Raw genomic sequence first — 17,019 nt, forward strand, 5'->3', positions numbered from 1 at the left:
CTGGCGGAATACCACATTTTTCTGTCCTTGAGTCTCACTGGGGACAGCTGGGGGACAAGGTGGCCGAGGTTTAGGAAGCTTCACCTCTAGTTTGTTCTTTCCGTGGCTGGGTCACGCCTCCGGTCAGCTCTGGCATCCTCCCCTCCAGGCAGATGGGGAAACCGGTCCTCTCTGGGTAACTTGGTTCAGAATGACCTTGAGAACCCACGTCCAGGGGACCAAGATCCGTGATGGCCCAGGAGCTGATTGTCCAGCCTGCGGATGGCTAGAGATTGGGTTCTTTCTATTCCTGTCAACTCTGCTTGCTTGATTTTCTGCTCTCCCTGTTGCCTGACTTCGAAATCTGTTTAACTTCTAATCAGCACCTCTGCCAAAAATACACAAAATAAAACATTAACACCTTTTTCCTTAGGGAGAAAACTCGAAGGTTCTTTGTGCTTTTCTCCAAAACCCAGCTTGCCCTCACCATCATAGAGTTTTCTCTACATCTGTGTAAAGCACTGGAAACAAAAAAAATCTTTATTTGAGGGATTTAAAAAATGGAGATTATTTAACCTACAACATTGAGTATGTTTGAGGTGTAGGACCTAATGCTTTTCCACGTTTATCTTACAGTATAGTTGCCACTGTGGCATTAAGCGAATACCTGTATCCTGTCACATAACGATGGTTTCTTCTAGTACTGGGGACAGTTAAGATCGAGTCTCTTGGAGTTCCTGTCATGGCTCAGTGGAAACAAATCCGACTAGGAACCATGAGGTTGTGGGTTCGATCCCTGGCCTTGCTCAGTGGGTTAAGGATCCGGTGTTGCCAGGAGCTGTAGTGTAGGATGCAGATATGGCTCGGATCAGACGTTGCTGTGGATGTGGTGTAGGCCGGCAGCTACGGCTCCAATTTGCCCCCTGGCCTGGGAACCTCTGTATGCTTCGGGTGCGGCCCTAAAAAGAAAAAAAAAAAATTCTAGTCTCTTGCAAGTTTAATGTTGATATAACATGGCTGTGTTGCTTATGGTCATTGTTCTGTGTGTGCGCCAGGTCTCCAGGACTTACTTATTTCCTCGTTCTAAGTGTCTACCCTCAGGCAACATCCCTCCAGTTCCCTATTTTGAGGGCTTTAAGCATTCGAAGAGGTGGAAGAGTACAGCCAACTCGAGTGCCCATCACCAGCTTTGACAGCCAGTGACTCCTGGCCAGTCTTGGTGTCACTGATACCCTCTGACCACCCCCTGAGTTATTTTGGACCAAAACTACAGGAAGCTTTTGACAGGGTGTGTTGACTCACCTTTGCACTAAAATCTCAATTCCCTGTTTTCCTCTTCAGATAATTGCCTTTGATGAGTTAAGGACGGATTTTAAGAGCCCCATCGACCAGTGTAACCCTGTTCATGCGGTAAGTGGTGTGTGCTGGTGGTCGGAAGGGTGGGCAGGTGACAGGGGCACATCCTTGGCCCTGATTGCACCTCCCGGCCTGGCTCAGGGTGGTCGCTCCCAAGGCCGCTGAGGTTTCTGTTTATCTCTCAAAGTCAAATACGGCAGCCCCCGTTTCCCCCGGGGGGCGGGGGAGCTCCCCAAAAGCTCCATGTTAGAGGGTTTGGGCTGCACATCCTTGAATGAGGAGAGAGGCTCCCAGCTGCCCATCATGCCGGCGGGTGTGGCCGCATCACCGGGTCATCCTTCGCTCTGCGCTCCAGCAGTTTCTCAGAGGAGACTTGCAGGGCGGATGACGCGCACTGCGGCTCGCCCTACATCCGCCATCCAGGGAGCCTCATCTCGGGTGGGGGGCTCCTGGGTCTGGGGTCAGCGCTCCTTCCCCCAGGGAATGTGATGCAGTCTGGTCGTCTGGTCTGGATTCAGCACGTGAGGGACCCTTGCTGCAGCCCCACGGCTCCATCTGGCTTGTCTGGTCCTGCCTGCTGCCCCCCAAATGCAGGTAGAGAGGGGCCTCTGTGCAGGTGGAGGAGGAGGAGGACCCCACTTCTGTCCCTTGGGGTGGGTGCTGGCTGTCACTCGTCTGCTCAGTGCAGCCCAAGTCCCAGAGCCAGGTGCAGACATGCCTGTGGACAGAGCCTTCTCCAGCCTCTTTCCAGACCAGCACCTCTGCGGCAAAGGTGGAACTCACAGATCATGGAAGCCTGTCTCTCCGTCTCAGCTCATGGGCCTACATTTACTTGAAGTCCCTTCCAGGCCCTGGTTTCCTGTGCTCAGGCACGTTTGTGTTTGAATCATTCTCATTGATCTGTCAAAAGCTGTATAGAAGGAGTTACCTTTGTGGCCTAGCGGGTTAAGAACCTGACACAGTGTCCATGAGGATGTGGGTTCTATCCCTGGCCCCACCCAGTGGGTTAAAGATCCGGCATTGTCCAAGCTCAGGCGTAGTTTGCAGATGTGGCTTGGATGCGGTGTTGCTGTGGCTGTGCTGCAGGCCGGCAGCTGTAGCTCTGTTCCGACCCCTACCCTGGGAACCTCCATGTGCCTCGAGTGCGGCCCTGACCCCAAAACAAAACAAAAAACCTGTAGAGTGAACATCAGGATTTGCTGGTGTGAATACACACATATCTATTTTACATATATTAGTGTGAATATTAACCAGGAGGCTTATGACATCATTGTTTACTGACAGGAGCAAAGAGATCTGTTCTTCTTTGCTGCAGGCCCCCTGCAGGGGCCTCTCCTCTTAGGGAGGTAGCAGAAGACCTGGGACCGGCTTTGGTGTCCCCTCGGTAAAGTACGGGTCATTACTGGAGTCATAAGCTTTTTGGGTTTTGTTTCATTTTTTACTACATGCTAGGAACTATATATATTTATATATCCTATACTCCTCTCAACTCTGCAAGACAGGCATCATTTACCCAATTTAGAGACTCTTATCCAAGGACTCAAAGCTACTGAGCCGTACAGTCAGGATTGGAACCCAGGTCTGTCTGTGTTCTTACCACTTCCTCTATGTTGTCCCTTTAAGGGAATTGAATTTTTTTAAAAGCCTGCTTTTATAATCCCTTTGGCATCACCCTCTTTACTTCTGCCAGAGCCCAGCCCTTTCCAAGTCAACCATGTGAAGCAGGATTTTGTGGCAAGTTGAAGAAGATCCACTTGAAAACTCACTCCATCTTGCGAAACTTGTCGTTCTTGAAATCCATGTCACTTCCATCTGCCAGCCTCACCGCCCACTGGTGGTAACTTGGCTCCTCCAGGCCTGAAAGAATGAGACCTGGGGCCTCATTTCCTTCTGGATGTTTTCGGGTTTGGCCCCAGCATCACGCACCTGGCTCCTCAACATCGCCCAGGTGCACGGAGCTGCTCTCGTCTGAGAGGGCACTTCCATCCATTTGGGGACACAGAGAGTCAAGAGCTTGCTTTCCCTGGGGCTCAAGGTAGACAGGACACCCAGAGTTTCTTGTGTGACTGCCCCCCCCCCCCGCCCCAGGGTGACTGCTGGGGAAGAAATGTGTCCTGCCCCTCAATTCCATGATGTGAATTCAACACTGGGGTGCAGGGGGCTGGTGAAACCATGAGGCAGGTTCATGGAGCCCATTTCCATCTCACCTTGGCAGGTTCCTTAGTTTAGCAGAACAAAGAAAATTAGGACCAGCATGTATCCCCCAGGGAGCTTCTTTGCAAGGTCAATGCAAGGACAGAATTTGCACACAATAGTTGCTCGGTAACCTTTTTTTTTTTTTTTTTTTTTGGTTTTTAGGGCCACACCTGTGACATATGGAAGTTCCCACGCTAGGGGTCAAATGGAACCTGTAACTGCTGGCCTACGCCACAGCCACAGCAACGCAACACTGGATCCTCAACCCACTGAGCAACACCGGGGATCAAACCTGCGTCCTCTTGGATCCTAGGCAGGTTCGTTGCCGCTGCACCACCATGGGAACTCCTTCCGATTTCATATCCCCCTAAAACTCCCACTATTATTGGCCCCTCTGTGTAGATCCCCTTCCAGGAGGTGAGAAGGGGGAGGAATGCTTTGTTTTGACTCCTAGTTCCTCAGGTTAATCCTTTCCCCTTCCTTTCACCAGCTGGGCATTTAATTTCACTGTAAAGTCATGAGAAATGTCCTTCAGAGGAGCTGACTTGCTGGGTCCTGAACCTCCCTCTTTCATGTCTGGTACCTCACTCCTCTTCCCATTATTCTGCATTTAAGCAGCCTCAGTGCCTGGCTGTGCGTGCGTGTGTGTGTGTGAGTGTGCGTGCACATGTGTGTTGAGGAGGACGTGGTCTGTCTTGCTAGCCACGTGGACGCTAATTTGTCCTGACGTGGGCTCTTTCCTCGGGGCTTCCAGGATGCGCAGAAATCACTCTATTTATGATTTAATTAGGGAAATTGAAGTGTCCCTGCCACCTGTCTTCCCCTGATCCGTGAGGAAACTCATTATCATCACATCTACCGCCACCAAATTGCCTCAGTAATGAAGCACCGCGAGATGCCACAGCTGTGTTCAGAGTGGCTTCAGAAGTCTCGCATGTCGCGCTGGGAACCGGGAGGCAGCACTTAGTGTGTGATGGGGGCGTCCTCACCTCCCAGCCCCGGGGCATCTTCTCTTGGCAGGGAGCCAGCCTCCGGAGATGGACTTGGCTGTCTTAAAAAGTCTTAGCCTAGGGGCACGGCTGGTGTCTAACTGTGTGGGAAGCCCGCTTCCTCCAAACACTCACTTTCGAAAAATAAAACCAACAGGCAGAGAACTTTCCCACCTTGCACACTAATCAGGCACATGCGCTCTTGGACACACGAAGGGGAAGGCCTCCAGGGGGCCCGATCCCAGGCTTTGGGACATTCATGAGCATGAGGTGCCCACCCTGTGGTTTGACTGTCTCACAGGGGCATGGAGACTGGAGAGAAAAGTGAGAAAACTGCGGAGCTGAGAGGGAAGCTGAGCCCATGGTGTTTGCTGGCAAAGTTCTGTTAAGAGCAAATAACTGTACAGGGCAGATGGAAAAGAAGCTCAAAGCTCTCTTTTGTTTTCAGTGTTATTGAGCTATAACTGACATATAGCAGCGTGTTTAGTTTAAGGTTAATAAATGACTTGACTTACATATATTGGATAGTGACTTACAGGTATTGCAGAATAATTGGTTCGCCTCCATCATTTCATAAAGATACCAGGCACAAAGGGGAAAAAAAAAAAAAACACCTTTTTTTCTTTGTGATGAGAATTTTTAGGATTTATTCACTTAGCAGCTTTCAAATATGCCACATGGGAGTTCCCGCTGTGGCTCGGCAGTAACGAACCTTCCTAGTATCCCTGAGGGTGCAGACTTGATCCCTGGCCTCACTCAGTGGGTTAAGGATCTGGCGTCGCCATGAGCTGTGGTGTAGGTCGCGGATGCAGCTCAGATCCTATGTTGCAGTGGCTGTGGTGTAGGCTGGCAGCTGCAGCTCCCATTGGACCCCTAGCCTGGGAACCTCCATATGCTGCAGGTGCGGCCCTAAAAAGCAAAAAACAAAACAAAACAAAAACCCTGCATGTGCCACACGGCAGTGTTAACTGTAGTCACCACATTGTGCATCACATCCCCGGTGCTTGTTTCCCTTGGAGCTGGGAGATGGCAGCTGTGGCCTGCCTTCATCCAATTCTTTCTCCATCTCCAATAACCACAAATTTCTGATCTCCTTTTAATGAGTTTTTGCTGTTCTTGTTTTGTTTTTAGATTCCACGTGTAAGTGGGATCACACAGTATTTGTCTTCCTCTGATCGATTTCACTTAGCACATGGCCATCAAGGTCAATCCACGTTGTCACAAATGGCAGGATTTCCTTCTTTTTTATGGCTGAATAATATTCCACACATATATCTGTGACCTACACCGCCATATATATATATTCCATACACACACACACACACACACACACACACACACACACACGCACACACACACACACACACACACACACACAGCACATCTGCGACCTATGTCACAGCTTGTGGTAATGCCAGATCCTTAACCCACTGAGCGAGGCCAGGGATCAAACCTGCATCCTCACAGACATTGTGTTGAGTTCTTAACTCACTGAGCTACAGTGGGAACTCCCCTCTGCCTGTTTTTAATTGGATTATTTGCTTTTGTTTGTTTGTTGCTTTCGAGTTGTATGAGCGGCAACTTGGGTTAGGAAAAGCTACATGGTGCACGTAGGCCATGTGGCTGGGAGGGGCCTCTGGTGGCTTCTGCCTCCTCCTGTTCCTTCAGCAGAAGATCTAATCTGCCCTCTCTTTTCTTTCCTGTGCGTCGGGATAGAGGGAACGCCTGAGGAACATTGAGCGCATCTGCTTCCTTCTACGAAAGGTCAGTGCAAGCGCCCTCTGCCGGACGGTGGTCACATGGTCATGGTGGGCAGACCATGAAAGGGCCTGGCTCAGTGCCTTCTTGGGTCCTGTCTCCCGGGGAAGGCGAAGAGCGGCAGGGGAGGGGGTGGCTGGGAGCAAGTGATCCGTTCTTTGGAAACCTCCAGAGACAAGAGGAGCTAATTAAAAGGGGTGGCCATCAATCAGAGTGTCAGGACAGCCCTGGATATCTGCAGGTGGCCCTGGTTGGATCAGAGGGTCTTTATCTTTGCATGATGATGGACGGCATTTACAGCTGATGTTGCCTCCCAGCCTTTGTTCCTGTCTGGCTCAGACATGCTCCCTCCTGGCTTAGAGAAGTTTTTAAGTGGTCGTTGGGTTTCCTTTGAGGTTGCAGCCTGCCACTCAGCTTTGCAGTTTGATTGACAGCATCATGGGGAATGTGGGGAGGGCATGGGAGATGGTATTCAAGGGGGAGCCAGGCGTTCAGAGAGTCGCTCTGAATGGGTGGGCTGTAGGTCCCAGCTGCCCTCGGCGCATTCAGGAGGCACACGTGTGCACGCATATTCATGTGTGCACGTGCAGCTCAAGCTTAGTATTTAGCATGACTGTGTGACATAGCTGGGGGATCCCTGTGGCCAAGAGACTGGTCTGCTGCTCTCCAGTAAGGAAAGCACGTGCTTTTTGGCTGCAAAGTGTGGAGGATGGCAACCTGCAGGTAAAACAAATGGCGTCCGTAGCCTCGAGGCCAGGGACATCCCTCGTCTCTGTCCAGAGCAGTACAAAAGCCACCTTTCAACCCCAAGGGAGGTTTTTGGGTTTTTATTTTTTTTTGGAGGTTTTTTTTTTTGAGCCTTACGTGAACAGCAGAGAAACCACATGCCATGCCAACACTGATAAAAGGGAAACAGTTCTGTGAGTTTTTGAAATTTTTTCTGTATTTCAATCATGACACCTTTCACTGGGAGAAAGAGCTTAATCAAGACGTCAATTATTTTCCTAGCTAATTACTTGCCCTTTAATGTTTTCTAAGAAACTCAGTATGTTAGATTTTCACAGCTTCTAGGCCACAGTGGGGAAGTAAGCTCAGATAATGAAAATACTAGCGACGCAAGGAATAAAGAATGGTTTAAAAAAATAACATATGACATTAGGTATTAAGGGTAATTGACGAATTTGTAAATTATTTTCCCAGATAACGTTTTGGACACCAGTAACTCACTCCAGCTGTCACTCCCATAGTCTCTGGTTTGTTCCTTTCAGCTGACTTTCACACTCCAAGTTGCCCTTTCTTGCTATCTGGAATGTACCATCCTGAATCCTCTGGGAGAACATTAATCTGTATCCATCACATGTGAGCCTCGCTCATTCTGCATCACTTGACCACTCTGTGGCCTGTGGCTGCCTCTGCCAAGGTCCTGCCCTATAGCCCTGGATCTTTCGAAGTTCAGAGACAAGGCTATGCAAGGGTGCAGGCTATGTAAGAACGAGAATTACTAGTTGCAAGTTTGCATGCAGTTTGTATAACTTTCTATAAATAATAGATAGACTGAGGTATTTTACTGCAGGGAAACTTGTACTCCAAGTACCTTTTTGTTTGTTTGTTTTTCGACCTTTTTTTTTTGACTCCTTCTTTCCATGCTACTTACTGCTTCTGCTGCTTCAGCGAACGCAGTTGCTACTCACTGTTGGTGAGAAATACCAGGGGGTAAAGTTTAAGGTCAACATCAGAGGACATTAAACACTTTAGGTGTTTAATGGACATTTTAGGTGTTTGGGAGTTCCCGTTGTGGCTCAGCAGTTATGAACCTGACTGGTGTCTCTGAGGATGCAGGTTGGACCCCTGGCCCTGCTCACTGGGTTAAGGATCCAGTGTTGCCTTGAGCTGTGTGTAAGTCGCAGGCATGGCTTGGATCTGGCATTGCTGTGGCTGTGGTGTAGACCAGCAGCTGCAGCTCTGATTCAACCCCTACTTGGGGAACTTCCATAGGCCGCAAGTGCAGGCCTAAAAAGCAAAAGAAAAAAAAAGGTTTTAGATGTTATAACTGTGCCTGCTCACAGGAAGCCTGATGGTTTTCTGTCTTCTCCGGGGAGCCGCCCTGGGGCTGCCCGCACCCTCGACTAACTGGAGGCAGAGACAAGCCACGTCCTGCAGTTTCGTTTCCTCGCGTTGCCTTCCTGCTGCTCCGGTCCTCTTGCTGAGAGCACACCTGACCTTTTAACACTTGGCCCTGTTGGTTCTTCACCCCTGCGTCTGTGTGTCCTGGACACCAAGCTTGTTTGCATTGATGTCGGCGTGATTTCTTTCTGAATGTAATTGCAAACAGTCGGCCTTTCTGATTGTCATGGAGATCTTCCCATCTTGCACCTGTTTTTTTAGTTTCGTTTGGTACCTCTGAATTGTCGCAGACACGTCTAGGTGCTGGACATGTGACACAGGACATGTGACACAGGTACCCGACATGAGCATCTGTCCCCTTGCACTAGAATGTAAGTTCTGGAAGGACAGCAATTGTGTTCTGTTCGCTGTTACTTCTAGTGACATAGAACTTGTGTGGTGTGCAGCCTGTTGAGGGTGCTTGCTAAATACTTAGTGACTAAGCTGATGAGTGAGGGCTCACCCGCTGATACTTCTGCAATCTAAATTCTTCTGGTTGGGAACACTGGGGTGATCGATAGTTGTTTCTTTTTTTATTGAACTATAGTTGATTTATAATATTGTGTTAGTTCCAGGTGTACAGCATAGTGGTTCAGTTGTTTCTTTTTTCTTTTTCTTTTTTTAAATTTTTGTCTTTTCTAGGGCCGTACCAGCGGCATATGGAGGTTCCCAGGCTAGGGGTCTCATCGGAGATGTAGCTGCCGGCCTACACCATAGCCACAGCAACACCAGATCCGAGCGGCATCTGCGACCTACACCACAGCTCACGGCAACGCCGGATCCTTAACCCACTGAGCAAGGCCAGGGATCCGAACCTGCAACCTTATGGTTCCTAGTTGGATTCATTAACCATTGCTCCATGATGGGAACTCCTTTTCTCTTGTTTCTTTTTTTTTTGATTATTTCCAATATTTGATATTACAAAATATTGAATACAATTCCCTGTGCTATACAGTAACCCCTGTTGCTTATCCAGTTTACGTAACAGGATTACGTACTACTATAGTGCGTACCTGTTAATCCCATACTCCTAACTGGTCCTTCTTCTCTCCCTCTTCTCTCTCTCTTTTTTTTTTTTTCTTTTGGCCACACCCACAGCACATGGAAGTTCCCAGGCTAGGGATCGAATCCCAGCTGCAGTTGTGATCCTCACCCACTGCACCCGGCCAGTGATTGAACTCTCATTGCCGCAAAGACAATACCAAATCCTTAACCTACTGTGCCACAGGGGAAGTTCTCCTTCTCCTCTTTGAGAACCATACATTTGTTTTCTGTCTGTGAGTCTGTTTCTGTCTTGCATATAGATTCATTTGTATTTTTTTTTTAGATCACACACATATATGTCATATCATATTTGTCTTTGTCTGACTTACTTTGGCTAAAATGATAATCTCTAGGTCCATCCATGTTGCTGCAAATGGCATTATTTCATGATTTTTTATAGCTGAGTAATATTCTTTTGTGTATATGTACCACATCTTCTTTGTCCATTCATCTGTTGATGGATATTTAGGTTGCTTGGAAGTCTTGGCTGTTGTAAACAGTGTTGCTATGAACAGTGGGGTACATTTATTTTTTCTTTCTTTAAATTTTATTGGAATATAGTTGACTTACAAAATTGTGTTAATTTCAGGCGTATAGCAAAGTAAGGATGTATCTTTTTTATTGAAGTATGGTTGATTTACAATTTTGTGTTACGTTCTGCTGTACAGCAAAGTGATTTAGCTATATATATATTTAATTTTATAACATATACATTCTTTCTTTTTTTTTTTTTTTGTCTTTGCTATTTCTTTGGGCTGCTCCCGCGGCATATGGAGATTCCCAGGCTAGTGGTCGAATCAGAGCTGTAGCCACTGGCCTACGCCAGAGCCACAGCCACGCGGGATCCGAGCCGCGTCTGCAACCTACACCACAGCTCATGGCAACGCCGGATCGTTAACCCACTGAGCAAGGGCAGGGACCGAACCCGCAACCTCATGGTTCCTAGTCGGATTCGTTAACCACTGCGCCACGACGGGAACTCCCATTCTTTCTTAATACTCTTTTCCATTATCATTTATCACAGAATATTGAATATAATTTCCTGTGCTATACAGTAAAAACCTTGTTGTTTATCCATTCTATATATAATAGTTTGCATCTGTTAATTCCAAACTCCCACTCCATCCCTCTCCCTCACCCCCACCCCACAAGTTGGTTCTCTATGTCTTTGGGTATGTTTCTCTGTTGTAAAAGTTACTTGTGTCCTATTTTACATTCCACATATAAGTAATATCATATGGTATTTGTCTTTCCTTTTGACTTACTTCACTTAGTATGAGAGTCTCTAGTTCTATCCATGTTGCTGCAAATGGCATTATTTTGTTCTTGTTTATGGCTAAGTAACTATTCCATTGTGTATATATACACCACATATCTTAATCCACTCATCTGATGGTGGACATTTAGGTTGTTTCCATGTCTTGGCTATTGTGCATAGTGCTGCAGTGAACATTAGGGTGCATGTATCTTTTTGAATTATAGTTTTGTCTGGCTGTATGCCCAGGAGGGGGCTTGCTGGATCATATGGCAACTCTATTTGTACTTTTTTGGGGCATCTCCATACTGTTTTCCATAGTGGCTGCACCAATTTATATTCCCACCAATAGTGTAGGAAGTTTCCCTTTTCTCCACACCCTTTCCAGCATTTGTTATTTGTGGACTTATTAATGATGGCCATTCTGACCGGTGTGAGGTGGTACCTCATTGTAGTTTTGATTTGCATTTCTCGAATACTTTGCGATGTTGAGCATCTTTTCATGTGCTTGTTGACCCTCTGTGTACATTCTTTGGAAAAATGTCTGTTTAGGTTTTCTGCCCATTTTTTAAATCAGGTTGTATGTTTTTTCACTATCGAGTTGTATGAGCTGTTTGCATATTTTGGAAATTAAGCCCTGTCGGTCGCATCGTTTGCAAATATTTTCTCCCATTCCGTAGGTTGTTTTTTTGTTTGGTTGATGGTTTCCTTTGCCGTGCAGAAGCTTTTACATTTGACTAGGTCCCATGGTAGTCATTTCTTCATTTCAACAGTGTCCATGACACGGTGCAAACATATTTTACCACATTCACCACCTATGTCGTATTTGTATTTTAAAATTAAATTGAGCTCTTCATTGTATTCCTTGTTGACACAGAAGGTCTCTAACCTCCGCTTTCTCCTGACCCATTCCTTTTCCTCTGGCTTTATGCCCTCTCCCGTCTTTGCAGTCTGAATTTCACCCTTAACGAATAAATTCTCTCAGCCACTTCTGGTTCCTTCCACCAGAAAGGTGGTGTAGGTGGTGGTGAGGTACACCAGCTTCTGCAGCCTCCTGCCTGCGCCCTGTGTTACTCTCAGTGTGACTCTGAAGTGGGGTGATAAGTGCAGCCCCCTCCTTGTGGAGTTGGGAGAAGTAAATGAGATAGGAGCTCCCGCTGTGGCGCAATGGGATTGGCGGCGGCTTGGGAGCCGCTGGGACACGGATTCCGTGTCCTGGGCCTGGCCCAGTGGGTTAAGGATCTGGTGTTGCCGCAGTTGCAGCTTAGGTCGAGACTTTGGCTCGGCTCTGATCCCTGGTCCAGGAGCTCCGTCTGCTGCAGGGTGGCTAAAAATGAAAAGAAAAAAAGAAGTAAATGAGATCGTACAGGTGTATCTCACTCATAAATGCTCAGCAGGTACTAAATGTTATGGTTATTATTATCCTGAGCCTTGGCTGCTGCCTAAAACTTCTCATATCCCCAGGAGCGTGTTCTTGGTGCTGCAGCAGGTTGAGGTAATCCTTGGCTGGCGGCAGCCCCCGGTGCCCCCATCAAATTTTCTTGGATAAGTGTCATTTGATGTTTGTCAGGAAGGCCTCGGCCTCCTCCCCTGGGGCTCATTCTTTTTTTTTTTCTTGTGTTTCTAGGGCTGCGCCTGCGGCATATGGAGGTTCCCAGGCTAGGAGTCTAATCGGAGCTATTGCCGCCGGCCTACACCAGAGCCACAGCAACGCAGGATCCGAGCCGTGTCTGTGACCTACACCACAGCTCATAGCAACGCCGGATCCCTGACCCAAGGAGTGAGGCCAGGGGTTAAACATGCATCCTCATGGATACTAGTCAGATTCGTTTCTGCTGAGCCATGACGGGAAGTCCTAGGGGCTCATTCTGAATGAGCTTCTGAGTTCAGATTCGCAGGCTCTGAGCACATGCCAGGGGTGGTGGGAGAGTTGGTGGGTTTAGTTAGCACCACCTTCTGGGAATTGTACCTTCCAAGAAATTTCTTAGAACTCATCTCCTAAGCACCCCAGAATGTGATGCCTCTCAGCAGCTGATTGTTGTTAAACCACCTCCTCAGCTTTCTCGGGAGAAAGGAAGGCATTTTCAAAGTGGATCCATTTTTAGCTTTGTAATTATCAGAAAAATGTGTTCTTTGGGTAATTGTCTGAAGTGCAGGATTCTTGTGTCGACTTGTGCTTCTGATTCATTTTTTCCATGGCAAGAGCCTCTTGTCCCTTGGGCAACCCTCCCCTCTGGAGCCACTGTTACTCTGAGGGTGGCTGCGAAGTGCGGGTTTGGGAGCCAAAGCACCGTGCAGAACAGACATTGGTTAGCTGGCTGCTCTCGTGATGTCCTCATGGGGAGGAGAGTGACAGGGGCTTCGGGTTGCATTTCTCACTTCAGGGGCTGGTTAGAGGAAATGAACTTATGTGAGAGCCCCAGCCTGGCATGAGAACAAAGAGAAAGTTTCTTCCTAAGTGTCTGGCGGTTAACCTTGGGGTTGGCGGTTGGCGGTCCTTGAAGCTGAGAAATGTTTTACCTTCCATAGAGGGAGTGAGACAGCCTGATTTCCAGGATGGTTTTGAGTTAGAATAAGCCTGCTGGAGAAGAGGGTACTGTTGTGGCCTGTGCACGCAGGTCGGAAAAAAGAATTTTCCAGGTTCGAAGTGCAGTGAAGAAAAGACAAATTTATTGAGATGAGAGACACTGTTAACACAGTGAGATGACTTCCTGGTGATCAGGGACAGGTCGTGTCTGTTTCTATAGCCCAGGGAGAGGAGAGGTGTCGAGACGCACCTGCTGACCTGCTGATTGGCTGGGGAAGGGGGGGGTCTTAGGATCCACTTGCTGGTTGGTTAGTGGAGAATATTACCCCCATGGAGGTGGGGTGAGGAGTGGGCCGCATACCTTTCCTGGTAGGGGTAGGAAGGAGTGGGCCAGGTTGCTCAAGGCGGAAGAGGGGACATGACAGTGAGACGGGAGTCGGGGACGGTAAGGGTCTGGTAATTCTTGTCTTGGCCTGAGGCTTTGCGTTCTATCTCCAACAGGTACTTAGTGGCATAGGTTGGGATATCCCTCTTGGCGTGATGAATCTGTGGTTCTCCATTTCGCCCCCTGATTTCCTCAAGAGTGTTTCCAGTCTTACCGCAGGTTTTCTGACATTTGCGGATGTACAAAGTGCTGGTGGTTGGATAATTTTCACTCTCTCCATTGAGCAGTTGCCGTGGGATATGAAAGAGGAGGATGAGTGGGAGGGGCTTCGGGGCGGGTAGGGGCACTGAGTTCATGGTAGGAAGAGGGGTATTACCAGGCTGGTAGGCGTGGTGTTGGGGAATTGGGGGGCAGGTGTTCCAAGTTTAAATTCTGAACCGATCAGGGCCCTGCTCACCTCTGCCCCTCCCTGTTTCGTGCTTGTCAGAAGCACACCTCTGCCTTAGGGGAGGGAGGCATCCTGGTGTAAATAGAGGCTGAGTGGTGTGAACTTGGATCCACTCAGAAGTTCCAGGAAGTGGTTGAGAATGGAGGGGCCGGGGGAGCTGGGGAGGGGCCGGGATGTTTTTATAGTGCAGAGTCAGGTTGCTAAAGAGGAAGATCGCCTCCTCATTCTCAGTTCGTCACCCTCACCCCATCTAGGATCAGCCATATAATTTGCATGACCCAGTTAAGAGTGAAAATATGGGGCCCCATAACCAGAAGTTATTAGTAGTCTTATGAAGCTGAGAACATTCAGCCACAGATGGGGCCCTTCTGAGTGTGGGGCCCAGGGGCAGCTGCACAGGTGACACGTCCCTGAAGCCAGCCCTGCCTGTCTCCATGACCATAGCGTTTTGTACTTCCTTCTGCTGGAAGCAGAGTACATTTCCGCTCCACGCAGATGTAGGGCCCTGCCATCTGATGGCATTTATCCACTGGCATGTGGGTGAGCATCTGAGTGTGTACAGGTTTTTCTATACTCCCTCTTGCACTTTGGCATCACCTAGGCTGCCCACTAAAGGGCAAGGAGCATGAGAGGCTGGGGAGACAGACCCGAGCCCACCTGTAGCTCAGAGCCAAGCCCCCTAAGTCCAGTGACAACCCCAGTCAACCTCTAGATGCCTGAGCAAGTATGAATAATTATTGTTTTATGGCACTGAATTTTTTTTTTTGTCTTTTTGCTATTTCTTGGGCCGCTCCCGCAGCATATGGAGGTTCCCAGGCTAGGGGTCTAATCGGAGCTGTAGCCACCAGCCTACGCCAGAGCCACAGCAACGCAGGATCCGAGCCGCGTCTGCAACCTACACCACAGCTCATGGCAACGCCAGATCGTCAACCCACTGAGCAAGGGCAGGGATTGAACCTGCAACCTCATGGTTCCTAGTCGGATTTGTTAACCACTGCGCCACGACGGGAACTCCTATGGCACTGAATTTTGGAGTGATTTGTTATGCAGCATTATTATGACACTAGCTTACTGATACTATAAGCACATTGGTTTTATAAGGGGGCATTTTTTTTTTTTGTCTTTTTAAGGCCTTTTTGGTGGCATATAGAAGTTCCCAAGCTAGGGGTTGAATTGGAGCTGCAGCTGTGGGCCTACACCACAGCCACAGCAACCTCATCTGCGACCTACACCACAGCACATGGCAACACCAGATCCTTAACCCACTGAGTGGGGCCAAGGGCCGAACCCAAATCCTCATGGATACTAGTCGGGTTCATTACCACTGAGCCACAATGGGCACTCCAAGGGGGAAATGTTTTCTTAAAGGAGATTTTATTCTGTGCCAGAGATAAGCCATTTGCTGACTCTACAAATTTATAAATAGACAATTTCAAACTGTCCCAATTTCTGTGACTAAGAGGAGGCCACTACCTGCATTTATATACCAGAACCCAGAGGAAGAGCCATGTCACTTTGGAGAACAAAATTTGTCATGCATTAGCCACTTGGAAGCATGGAGTAGGTGGTGCCTTTTCTCTAATTACTGACACTTCCTGCCACGAGGGATTGGCTTGATTGCCAGTCTTTGAGCTCTTGAGGCCTGTCTTCCTGCAGGGCTCTGGAGGGACTGTGGTATTTTAATAGAGGGACAGACATAATAAAGGGAACAGGGATGCATAAATTCAGAGGCAGTTGTGTGGAAAGCCTCTGAGAGACCATCCTTGACTCAGAAGTTTTCCAGACCAGAATTCTCTATTGCTTGGGGGATTTCTAAAGCGTGGCAACAGTAACAGCTTCTACCTTTCTTTTTTTTTCTTTTCTTTCTTCTTCTTCTTCTTCTTCTTCTTCTTTTTTTTTTTTTGTCTTTTTGGAGCCATATTCGTGGCATATGGAATTTCCCAGGCTAGGGGTCAAATCCGAGCTGCAGCTGCCGGCCTACACCACAGCCACAGCAATGCCAGATCTGAGCTGCGTCTGTGACCTACACCACAGCTTGTGGCAGCGCTGGATCCTTAACCCACTGAGCGAGGCCAGGGATTGAACCTGGGTACTCAGTGATACTAGTCAGATTCGTTTCTGCTGAGCCATGACGGGAACTCTGCTGCTACCTTTCTTAAGTGACTACTATGTGTGGTTAAAAGAATGGACTCTATGGGAGTTCCCGTCATGGCTCAGTGGTTAACAAATCTGGTAGGAGCCATGAGGTTTCGCGTTCGATCCCCGGCCTTGCTCAGTGGGTTAAGTATCTGTTGTTCCCATGAGCTGTGGTGTAGGTCGCAGACACAGCTCAGATCCTGCGTTGCTGCGACTCTGGTATAGGCCTGCGGCTACAGCTCCAATTAGACCCCTAGCCTGGGAACCTCCATATGCCGCGGGAGCAGCACGCTCCTCACAACAGTGCTACGAAGTAGTCATGATTAGTAGCCTCGCTGAACAGATGAGGGAATGCAGGCTTAGAGAGGTTAAGGATACACCCCAGGTGTCACAGTTCATAAGCTGGTGTCATAGTTCATAAGCTCTTGAAGGCAAGTCTGGCCGACCAGAGGCCACATTTTCAATCAACACATGTTAGAGGAAATTGTTGGTTCACTTTGAAACATGCTTCTTTTTTTTTTTTTTTGTCTTTTTGTCCTTTTTAGGGCTACACCCGAGGCATATGGAGGTTCACGGGCTAGGGGTCAAATCAGAGCTGTAGGTACTGGCCTACACCACAGCCACAGCAATGCAGGATCTGAGCCACCTCTGTGACCTACACCACAGCTCACAGCAACGCTGGATCCTTAACCCACTGAGCGAGGCCAGGGATCGAACCCGCAACCTCATGGTTCCTAGTCAGATTTGCTTCCACTGTGCCCCGACGGGAACTCCTGAAACACG

General features: G+C 48.4%; 1 protein-coding gene across 5 annotated transcripts in view; it reads left to right on the forward strand.

The window, feature by feature from the left end:
* The window catches only part of CNIH3 (cornichon family AMPA receptor auxiliary protein 3), a 209,310-nt gene that overhangs the window by 152,842 nt on the left and 39,449 nt on the right, over positions 1 to 17,019 (forward strand). For all 5 annotated transcript variants that reach the window (XM_047755089.1, XM_047755091.1, XM_047755092.1 and 2 more), the window contains 2 exons: positions 1,321 to 1,389; positions 6,237 to 6,284. In XM_047755089.1, the coding sequence (XP_047611045.1) occupies positions 1,321 to 1,389; positions 6,237 to 6,284 (117 nt within the window). The remainder of the gene's footprint in view (positions 1 to 1,320; positions 1,390 to 6,236; positions 6,285 to 17,019) is intronic.

This window comes from Phacochoerus africanus, chromosome 12, assembly GCF_016906955.1.
Source record: "Phacochoerus africanus isolate WHEZ1 chromosome 12, ROS_Pafr_v1, whole genome shotgun sequence".
Classification (NCBI taxonomy): domain Eukaryota; kingdom Metazoa; phylum Chordata; class Mammalia; order Artiodactyla; family Suidae; genus Phacochoerus; species Phacochoerus africanus.